This window comes from Prunus dulcis, chromosome 3, assembly GCF_902201215.1.
Source record: "Prunus dulcis chromosome 3, ALMONDv2, whole genome shotgun sequence".
Taxonomy (NCBI): Eukaryota; Viridiplantae; Streptophyta; class Magnoliopsida; order Rosales; family Rosaceae; genus Prunus; species Prunus dulcis.
The window spans coordinates 616,066-627,614 of NC_047652.1; the positions used below are offsets into that span (position 1 = coordinate 616,066).

Here is an 11,549-nt window from a genome sequence, read left to right on the forward strand (position 1 = left end):
AAGCTCCAGAGACTTTCGTTGGATATGTGCCCAAACCTCGAAATGATTCCCGAGCTCCCACCAAGTGTAGAGGCTTTGATCGCAACTAGATGTACTTCATTGAAAAGAGTACTACTAAACTTACCCGACATGTTACCAACAATTAGACTTGCGGTTATTGCATGCGAGAATGTAGTTGAAATTCAAAACGTGTTAAAAAAAATACCGTTGAGAAACGTCGACATAGAAATGATCAAAGATATCGGTCTGTTCAATTTGGAATCCATAGGAAGCACTGAAGTTGAAATGTTCGACTACTTGACACTTACAAGAAGGAAGGGTCCTCTCCAGGTTCTCTCTCTCTCTCTCTCTCTCTCTCTCTCTCTCTCTCTCTCTCTCATGTATTGTATAGTTTTTTATGATGATTATTTTCTGTGGCCTGTAATATTTGAACATATATAAATCTGTCCATGCATGCATGAAACAGGGACTGGATGAATGTGGTATATTTAGCATATTCCTTCCTGGGAGGGAGGTTCCAGATTGGTTCTGCTACAAGTCGAGCATGGGTAACTCTGAGCTGTCTATAACTATACCTCCACATCTTAATTTGAAGATCCGAGGCCTAAATGCGTGTGTTGTGTATGCACATGATGAGGTTGATGATGATAAGGGAAGGGGATTTTACCGCGCTCCCATTCTTAACATCAGTAATGAGACCAAGGGTCTTAAGTGGACCTATGTGCCAGTCACAATAGGGTTTTCAAAAGAGAAGGAACATATGTTATGGCTTAGTCATTGGCGATTCGCAAACGATGAATTGGAGGGAGGGGATGAAATACGTGTTTCGGTTAGAGTAGATGAAGATGATATCTTGATAAAGGAATTTGGAATCCAGCTTGTGTACGAGCAGAATAATAATGAGGGTACTGTAACTGAAGATAGAACCACAATGTTCCAGCATGAAACAACTACACCTTCGAACCAGAATCATGTCGTTGCTGGAGATGTGTCAGCATCAGCATCAAGGTTTCATAAAAATAATAATAATAAGGTGGGTGAATACTTTATTTGTAATCATAATGGATGGTATCCTTGATTTTGGCCAGAACAGACCTGAACCCGGATTTTATGTTTTATGTATACATTTACATTGTAACAAAAAAAAAACAAAAACAAAAAAAAACAAAAAAAGATACACACATACATCTAAAAACAAATGAAAGTATTTCACGTGGTATTAACTAATGACAATTTAATAGAAAAATAAATTGTGATGTGTATATTTGTTCATTCTTTAAAAAAAAAAAAAAAAAAGTGTTAGCTTGTTCTAGAGAAGCACACATATACTGCTATCATGATTCACAGTGTAACAAGCACCCATATGCATTTTTGTTATATAGTATAGTCAAAAATACATAATCTTAAAGTGATATGTACTCTTATACATATGCACATGTATGTATATATAACAAACTTTTAGTATATGTAGGCATGTGCATAATTCTGATGTATACATTGTATGTGTGTTTTATATATAATGTAACACCCCGACTCAAAATTTAATTTATATTTTAAATTATTTAAGTCAATTTATGAATTTACCCTTAGGGTAGGGGTAAATTGGTCATTTTTTTGCCCAGAAAGTGTTTGGGGCAGTGACTGGTATTTTTGGGAAGATTGTACTGAGACGAATTCGTAGACACGCGGTAGGCTTGAATCGGAGTTGTAACCAAGAAGTTACGATCAAAACATCGATAATGACAAAACCGTAAATATTTCAAAATTTGGGTTTAAAAATATCTCCTCTCTCTCTCTCTCTCTCTCTCTCTCTCTCTCTCTCTCTCTCTCTCTCTCTCTCCCGCGAGCAGCCCCTCCCCTTCGAGTTAAGCCTGCATATTGGGGTCGTCTCTTGGAGTCTTGTAGACCGTCATTACCTGCACGTAGGGAGGCTACAAAGGCTTTAGGACAGCGTCTTTGACGTGCTTTCACTATACCAGACTTGTTTTCTTAATCTTAACTTGTTTTATTTATTTGTTTACTTGGCTCTTTATTTTACTTTACTGTTTAATATTTATTTTGTATATTATTTATATCCAAAAGTTTTGAATAAGAATTTTATAAATAAAAAAAAACCACAATTTTTAATAACAAAATTGACTGCAACTTTTCTTAGGCGCTGAACTATGCATGTGCCTTATCCACGAAGATATTCGTGTTTCGATGCCGGCTCAAGAAATGGCCATGAAAAAATTCTCTAACAGCATTCACGTTGGAATCCATGGCACTTTCGAGTGCATGTTTGAGAAAATGCTCCTACCCCTTCTTAACTTTGACCACACCAAAAAAAAAAAAAATTTGAACATTTGACTGAAATTAAAAAACAAAATTAGTAGCAAACCAAAAGGAGAAAATTAAAAGCAAACCACAAGTACCAATTGTGACTTTTGGCCTTCTTTCTTAGCATTAAACTTTTCTTCTTCAGCTTCTCTGTTAGCATCTCCTGCCTCCTCTTCTTCATCAACTTTCAAGACCTTTCTGCTTTCGAGCAAATGCTCAGCCCTGCAGCTTTTTGAGTTTTACACCCTTTCAGATTCTTGGAGGCAGAGAGAGCGCAAGGTTTCAATCCAATTGAAATTTGAGCATGGCGGAGACGGAGAGTAACTATAATTATCAACTAGAGGTGGAGAATGCACAACATTTAATTTGAGAGAATGGTCCCAAATGGTCCTCATTAACTCTGACTTGAAACTTTCATGGAGATAAGTCATCAACATTGACTTTGACTCCACCTGGCTTTAGTTATGTTCCACTGGCTGTTGTTTTTCATTTATATTCTTAATATATTAATCTGTCACACACATTTTTTAACTATTCATCAAGTACTTGACCACTTTTTCCACTAGCTAGTTTTCACTCAATGAATCATTTAGTCAATGTGCTTGAACATGTAGATTTCCATTTGCATCACAAGTGAGCATACTGTAGTCCATTTATTATTGAATATATTATCTATATTCTTGAATGACCATATTTTTCATCTTCACAATTTAGTCTAACTTTTAATTTCACCTTTAAATTTTCAAGTAGTTAATGGTGAAGAATATAAAGTCCTACGTCAGAAATTTAACTAAATAAATTACAACTTATAATAAGTGGTTCCGTTCATAATAACACTAATGTCTTTTGTAATAAAATCTAACATCTACTGAACTTTGTACGTGGTTAAGTTATGAACAATGTTGGTATTGCTAGTAATGAACTACTAGTTCGTCTCTATGAAATTTAATACAACGATATCAGTATTGCTAGTAGTACCTGTATATCTGGAATTTAGTAGTGGACAATTCATATGGAGTGTTGCATTCTTGAGCTTCAGGGGCGAGATACACGCAAGGGATTTACTGATCACCTCTACACTCTTTGGAGGGGCAGGGATCCACACTTTTAGAGATGATGACGAAATCGAGAGAGGAGCAAATATTTCAGCAGAGCTTCAAAAAGCAATACAAGAGTCTCGAGTATCCATCATTGTCTTCTCCAAGGACTACGCTTCCTCGAGATGGTGCCTGGATGAACTAGTGACGATCATGGACCGTAGAGAAACTAATGAGCACATGGTTATGCCGATTTTCTATGATGTGGATCCATCCCATGTCAGGAACCAGACAGGAATTTTTGAAGAAGCATTTTCCAGACACCAACAGCGCTTCAACAAGGAGATGGACAAGGTGGAGAAGTGGAGAAAAGCTCTCAGAGATGTTGCAGATTTGGGAGGGATGGTTTTAGGAGATCGGTACTTTTTCATTCCCAAAATGGTGGTTTTCACTCTATCTTGGATGCTTTTTAAAGTAGATTATAGTGAAGCTTTTTCTTAAATCTCATGGAGTTGTTAGATGGCAGCACTTCTGTTTTGAAAGTTCATTTGCTTAATATCATTCATTTCAACCTATGATATAAATATCAATTCTCTTCTATAAAATAAAAATAAAAATAATAAAGAAATAAGTTTCTTTTTGTTGAAAAGAAATAACTTTTGTGCCTTGTGTATTTTGATATCAATAATTTATAGGTACGAGTCGCAGTTTATCCAAGATATAGTTGAAGTTATTGGAAATAAACTGGATCACACATGGAATAGGAGATTACGAGTCGATCCCTATGTAGTTGGAATGGATTATCGTGTGAAAGGCCTAAACATGTGGTTAGAAGATGGATCGAGTGATGTTGGAGTAGCTGCAGTCTATGGGATGGGGGGAATTGGCAAGGCCACCATTGCCAAGACTGCTTATAACCAGAATTTCAATAAATTTCAAGGTAGCAGCTTTCTTGCAGATATTAGAGCAACTTCAAAACTTCACAATGGTTTGGTTCACTTGCAAAGGAACCTTCTTTCAGATCTCCGAAAGGGGAAAGCAAAGAAAATATACAGCTTGGATGAAGGAATAACAAAGATCGAACAGGCGATACGTTGCAAAAGAGTTCTTATTGCTCTTGATGATGTGGACAACTTGGAACAATTCAATGCAATTCTTGGAATGCGAGAATGGCTTCATCCAGGAAGTAAATAATCCTAACAACTAGACATGAACATTTGTTAAAGGCTCATGAGAATTGCGCAATGTTTAAGGTGGAAGGGTTGGATGAGTATGAATCACTTGAGCTTTTCAGTTGGCATGCCTTTAGACAACCCCATCCTGGCGAAGGTTACATGGATCTTTCAAGACCTGTAGTGCAATACTGTGGAGGGGTTCCATTAGCTCTTCAAGTTCTAGGATCTTCTCTCTTTGGAAAAGCTGCAGATGTATGGAAAAATGCATTACAGAACTTGGATGTGATTACTGAAGGAAAAATTCAAAAGATTCTCAGAATAAGCTTTGATTCTCTGCAAGATCATGACAAACGTCTGTTCCTCCATATAGCCTGTTTCTTCATAGGAAGACACAAGGATTTTTCAATTACAGTCCTTGATGAATGTGGGTTTGCCACAAACATTGGAATTCAAAATCTGGTTGACAGATGTCTGCTGATAATTCATGGAAACAAGTTAACCATGCACCAATTACTTCAAGACATGGGAAGGGGAATTATTCGCGAAGAATCGCCTGAGGATCCTGGAAAACGTACTAGAGTGTGGAATAAAGATGCCTCTAATGTTTTGAGAAAATTAACCGTAAGAAATATCTTCTTTTACGTCTATGTATTCGTAATTTTGTTGTGCATGTCACAAGTTACTTACCCAATGTTCTTATTTGTTACCAGGGTACAGCAACTATTAAGGGCCTCATGCTCAACATTCCTATGTTAATAAAAGATGAGTCTTCTAAGATAATATCCAGTGGAAGTAACAGAAAAAGATTCCATGTTGAAGATTATGATGGAAACTGTTCAAGCAGCCGACGTCGGCTTGGTTTCTTCTCCTGGCAGTCAATTAGTTTTTCTTCAACAAACTCATTTCCTGTATCAAATGAGATAGGTTTCAAAACAGAGGCATTTAGAAGGATGCACAATCTTGAACTCCTGCTGCTTGATAATGTAAAAATCAGTGGAGGCTATGAAGATTTCCCAAAAAATTTAATATGGTTGTCTTGGCGAGGATTCGCTTTAAAGTCTATACCAACCAATTTTTACTTGGAAAATCTAATTGCTCTTGACTTGCGGAATAGCAGCCTCCAACATGTTTGGAAGGGAACTAGGGTATGCTACTAATCTCTCTCTCTCTCTCTCTCTCTCTCTCTCTCTCTCTCATACACTCACACACAGAGACAAATTTAAAGATGATTATATATTTATAGAAACTAATTACTTCTTTTTTAAAACAGTTCCTTCCAAGACTGAAAATCTTAAATCTCAGTCATTCACATGGCCTTGTGACAACCCCTGACTTGTCAGGATCCCCTAACCTCGAGAGATTAATTCTTAAAGATTGCATAAATTTGAAGGAGGTGGATGAATCCATTGGAGATTTGGAGAAACTTGTTTTCTTGAATCTAAAAGATTGCAAAAATCTCATGAAGCTTCCAATAAGAATTAGTATGCTGCGATCTCTCCAGAAACTTATTCTCTCTGGTTGCTCAAATCTTGTGCTGCCTGCCAGTATGATCGTTAAAAATCAGTCAGACTCTACACCTAGTGAGATGAAGAAACTCAGTCTGTGGCAATCAATGCGATCATGGGTATTGCCAAGAAAAAATCTCCAACTTACCAGTGCAAGTTTGCCACAATTTTTAAAAAGCTTAGATATGGCGTACTGCAATCTGTCAGAAATTCCCAATGATCTTCCTAGTAGCCTATCCTCATTGGAGCGTTTGAATCTAGATGGAAACCCATTTTTCAGCCTACCAGTAAACTTGAATGGTCTTAGTAAGCTCCAGAGACTTTCGTTGGATATGTGCCCAAACCTCGAAATGATTCCCGAGCTCCCACCAAGTGTAGAGGCTTTGATCGCAACTAGATGTACTTCATTGAAAAGAGTACTACTAAACTTACCCGACATGTTACCAACAATTAGACTTGCGGTTATTGCATGCGAGAATGTAGTTGAAATTCAAAACGTGTTAAAAAAAATACCGTTGAGAAACGTCGACATAGAAATGATCAAAGATATCGGTCTGTTCAATTTGGAATCCATAGGAAGCACTGAAGTTGAAATGTTCGACTACTTGACACTTACAAGAAGGAAGGGTCCTCTCCAGGTTCTCTCTCTCTCTCTCTCTCTCTCTCTCTCTCTCTCTCTCTCTCTCATGTATTGTATAGTTTTTTATGATGATTATGATTTTCTGTGGCCTGGAACATATATAAATCTGTCCATGCATGCATGAAACAGGGACTGGATGAATGTGGTATATTTAGCATATTCCTTCCTGGGAGCGAGGTTCCAGATTGGTTCTGCTACAAGTCGAGCATGGGTAACTCTGAGCTGTCTATAACTATACCTCCACATCTTAATTTAAAGATCCGAGGCCTAAATGCATGTGTTGTGTATGCACAAGGTAAGGTTCTTGTTGAGGATTTGAAATGTTACTCGGTCGTTCCCTTTCTTCGCATCAGTAATGAGACCAAGGGTTTTAAGTGGACCTATTTGCCAGTCACAATAGGGTTTCCAAAAGAGAAGGAAGATATGTTATGGCTTAGTCATTGGCGATTCACAAACGATGAATTGGAGGGTGGGGAAGAAATACGTGTTTCAGTTAGAGATGAATCCGATAGTTTCTGGACGAAGGAATTTGGAATCCAGCTTGTGTACGAGCAGAATAATAATGAGGGTACTGTAACTGAAGATATAACCACAATGTTCCAGCATGAAACAACTCCTCCTTCGACCCAGAATCATGTCGTTGCTGGAGATGTGTCAGCGTCAGCATCAAGGTTTGAGTCGGTTAAGATGGGTGAATACGTTATTTGTAATCATAGTCATATAGGAGTCGTCTCATACCTAGACATATAGGATAAGCATCAAAGTTTGAGTTGGAAAAGCTGCAGATGTATGGAAAAGTGCATTACAAGTGAACCATGCACCAATTACTTCAAGACAGGAAGGGGAATTATTTGCGAAGATTCACCTGAGGACCCTGGAAAACGCAGTAGAGTGTGGCATAAAGATGCCTCTAATGTTTTGAGAAAATTAACTGTAAGAAATGTGCTTTTTTAATTGTGTGTATTCATAATCGTCTTGTGCATGTGGCCAAGGGTCTTATGTGGACCTATTGCCCTCCTCTGTTTAAGCCGGAGGAGCTGAAGACGGATATTGTGCTTTATAGTATACTTATTTTATATGCCTGAATTATTTTATATTAATACATTATGCCTGAATATGCCCTAAGGTGCTTATTTTGGTTGTTATGAGGAGCCTTTTGATTTGATTCAGGACGTCATGTTAGCTTTGTGAAATTTTAGCAAGTAACCAACATCTTGACATGTTTGACTTTTAGAATTCCATCACTCGACAGGGGCCGAGCATTCCAGAGGGCATCAACTGGGCTGTTAAAACAGGTATTCTAGTTGAGCAATCATTTGAAACTTCGTAACACCTTTACATAACCATATTTCGCCTGAGAGTGACTGGGATGGAATCCGAGCCAATTTGGGGTCTAGCTCTGTAGTGGAAGCTGAGCTGTGGGGATTTACAGCCGATTGTGTTTTGCTTGGGATTCAAGGTGCAGGCTCCTTGAGGTTGAATGGGATTGTAGTTGCTTTGTTGCTCTGATCAAATTCTTCTTCTTCTTCTTCTTCAGCTTCTCTGTTAGCATATTTCATCTCCTCTTCTTCGTCAGCTATCAAGACATTTCCGCTTTCGAGCAAGCACTCAGCCATTCAGCCTTTCAGCCTTTTCAGTGTCGCACCCATTCAAATTCTTGGAGCAGAGACAGTGAGAGAGGTGGAGAATACTGAACAGCATTCGATTTGGGATGGTCCATTTTCTTCCACAGTGTCTGAGTCGGGAATTTCATCGAACAGTTAGCGAGCATACTTACTAATCCACCCTGGCCCACTTCTGTGTGGTGAAAACGTAGCTCTGCTCTTTGGTCATCATTAGATTGGAATCCAAGTCCTCATGGAGATAAGTCAATGACACTCCTCTTGACTTTCCTTAATATTTGGATCGATCCAACCCTACTTTTCTTATCTGTAATTATGCTTTACATTTGCATATGATATTTTGTTTTGGGTTTTTCACTGAAGACTAACACTCAAAAGACTCAAAATTAAAGATCGAGTGCTTCCAAATGGCTGCTATAATAGCCCAGCTGGATGCTTCTTCCACCTTTTACCGGTGTACTTATGATGTGTTCTTGAGTTACAGAGGCGAAGATACACGCAAGGGGTTTACGGATCACCTCTACAGGGCTTTGGAGCAGGCTGGATTCCACACCTTTAGAGACGATGATGAGATCAAGAGAGGAGCAAATATTGCAGCTGAGATACAGAGAGCAATACAAGAATCACGAGTACGATAATTGTCTTCTCGAAGAACTACGCTTCCTCAACATGGTGCTTGGACGAACTTGTGAAGATCATGGAACGTAGAAAAGCTGATGATGGACTCATGGTGATGCCAGTATTCTATGATGTGGATCCATCCCATGTTAGGAAGCTGACTGGAAGTTTTGCAGATGCATTTTCTGGACATGAAGAGCACTTCAAGGAGGACATTCACAAGGTGGAGGAGTGGAGAAGAGCTCTTAGAGAGGTAGCAGATATGGGAGGGATGGTCTTAGGAGATTGGTAATTTCATTCCCAAAAACTTCTTACTCCGTGGTTGATTTTTATTCTGAAGTATTTGCACTTCTCTAATTCCTCGACATAGTTTTTGGAAGGTATTTATATATTCGTCAACAATTAAGCACATTTCATTAGAATTTAAATGAATAATAACAGGAATCGTAGCTCAAAACAGCTACAATATGAAAACAAATTGCAAGCATGCCTGTTGATTTAGTGTAATATTAGTGAAGCTTTATATGTGCAATTAAGGTTGGATTTTGCTTGTAATTTCTTTCATGTGACCGAGTAGCAGTTTGAATTAGAATATTCAATTGCTAACTATCCTATGCTCAATTGACAATAGCATGGGGGCTATCTTTCATTTCAATTGATGATATATCATCCATTGCATTCTTCTAACTATAAACCCACACACAAACACTCAAACACTTAATGTATACTGTGATATCAACCATTTATAGGTACGAGTCGCAGTTTATCCAAAATATTGTTGAAGAGATTGAAAATAAACTGAATCACACAACACCGAACATTGCTTCCCATCTGTTGGAATTGATAATCGTGTGCGAGGCATAAACATGTGGTTGAAGGATAGATCAAATGATGTGGGTGTAGCTGTTATCTATGGGATGGGTGGAGTTGGCAAAACCACCATCGCCAAAGCTGCTTATAAGCAGAACTTTGATAAATTTCAAGGTAGCAGCTTTCTTCCAGATGTTAGAGCAGCTTCAGAACAACCTAATGGTTTGGTTTGCTTGCAAAGAAAACTTCTTTCGGATATCCAAAAAGGGAAAACAAAGAAAATATACAGCATAGATGAAGGAATGAGCAAGATCAAACTTCTTGTGCGTTGCAAAAGGGTTCTTATAGTCCTTGATGATGTGAACCACTCTGAGCAATTCAATGCAATTCTTGGAATGCGAGAATGGTTTCATCCAGGAAGTAAAATTATCGTAACAACTAGACATGAAAATCTGTTAAATGATCATGCAGTTTATGCAATGTTTAAGGTTAAAGGATTAGGTGAGGGTGAATCACTGGAGCTTTTCAGTTGGCATGCCTTCAAACAAGCGCATCCTATCAAAGGTTACATGAACCTTTCAAGATCTGTAGTACAACACTGTGAAGGCCTTCCACTAGCTCTCCAAGTTTTGGGATCTTCTCTATTTGGAAAAAGTGTAGATCTACGGCAAAGTGCATTACAGAAGTTGCACATGATTCCTGATGAAAAGATTCAAAAGATTCTTAGAATAAGCTTTGATTCTCTAAAAGATGATCATGACAGGAATTTATTCCTTCATATTGTCTGTTTCTTCATAGAAAAGAAGATGGGTTATACAATTACAGTACTAGACAATTTTACAAGGATTGGAATTCAAAATCTAGTTGATAGATGTCTAGTGGAAATTGATATAGACAACAGGTTGATCGTGCATCAATTACTTAGAGACATGGGAAGGGCAATTATTCGTGAAGAATCACCCGAGGACCCTGGAAAGCGTAGTAGAGTGTGGCATAAAGATGCCTCTGACGTTTTGAGAAAATTAACTGTAAGAAACTTGCTCTCTTTTATATTTGTGCAATGCTTGTGAACTTGTTACTTACCAGATGTTCTGATTTCGTAGCAGGGAACAGAAACTATTAAGGGCCTCATGCTCAACCTTCCTAGCGAGGCAATATTTAGTACAAGTAACCAAAACCGGTGCCATGTTGAAGACTTTGATGGAAATTGTTCAAGACGACGTCGACTTGGTTACTTCTCGTGCATATCAATTAACTATTCCTCAACAAATTCAACTGCTGCATCAAATGAGGTAGACTTCAAGGCAGAGGCATTTAGAAGAATGCACAATCTTGAACTGCTCCTGCTCGACGATGTAAAAGTCAGTGGAGATTATGAAGATTTTCCAAAAAAATTAATATGGTTGTGCTGGCGAGGATTCCCTTTAAAATCAATACCAGAAAAATTTTATTTGGAAAATCTAGTTGGTCTTGACCTGCGAAATAGCAGCCTACAACATGTTTGGAAGGGAAACAGGGTATGATACTAATCTCTCTCTCTCTCTCTCTCTCACTCTTCACAAGTTTAGGTATCATTATATATACTCAACCAAACGAATTGCCATCTTTTTCAAACAGTTTCTTCTAGGACTGAAAATTCTTAATCTCAGTCATTCGCATAGCCTTGTGACAACCCCCGACTTGTCAGGAGTCCCTAACCTTGAGAAATTGATTCTTAAAGACTGCATAAATTTGGTTGTGATTGATGAATCCCTTGGAAACCTAGAGAAACTCATCTTCTTGAATCTAAAAGACTGCAAAGTCTCATGAAGCTTCCAACAAGA

The 11,549-nt window shown here is 38.1% G+C and overlaps 1 protein-coding gene and 2 pseudogenes across 2 annotated transcripts; all 3 read left to right on the top strand.

The window, feature by feature from the left end:
- Window positions 1-228: 228 nt before the first annotated feature.
- Window positions 229-6,519, top strand: LOC117620854 (annotated as a pseudogene). Its single transcript, XR_004584872.1, has 7 exons — window positions 229-330; window positions 467-1,008; window positions 3,359-3,775; window positions 4,052-5,152; window positions 5,242-5,676; window positions 5,802-6,435; window positions 6,491-6,519. The product of XR_004584872.1 is annotated as a disease resistance protein RPV1-like (transcript).
- A 52-nt stretch (window positions 6,520-6,571) lies between these two features.
- LOC117623337 lies at window positions 6,572-10,939 on the top strand. Its single transcript, XM_034354277.1, has 3 exons — window positions 6,572-6,674; window positions 6,806-7,609; window positions 10,833-10,939. The coding sequence occupies exons 1-2, from the start codon at window positions 6,573-6,575 to the stop codon at window positions 7,424-7,426; spliced, it is 723 nt and encodes a 240-aa protein (XP_034210168.1). The 5' UTR covers window position 6,572; the 3' UTR covers window positions 7,427-7,609; window positions 10,833-10,939.
- Window positions 7,949-11,549, top strand: LOC117623338 (annotated as a pseudogene).

Bases quoted from the DNA above. Each gene is read 5' to 3' on its own strand.
- LOC117623337 (XM_034354277.1), top strand. From the start codon at position 6,573: ATGATCAAAGATATCGGTCTGTTCAATTTGGAATCCATAGGAAGCACT. The intron at 6,675-6,805 runs GTTCTCTCTCTC...TGCATGAAACAG, and splicing joins GAAGGAAGGGTCCTCTCCAG to GGACTGGATGAATGTGGTAT.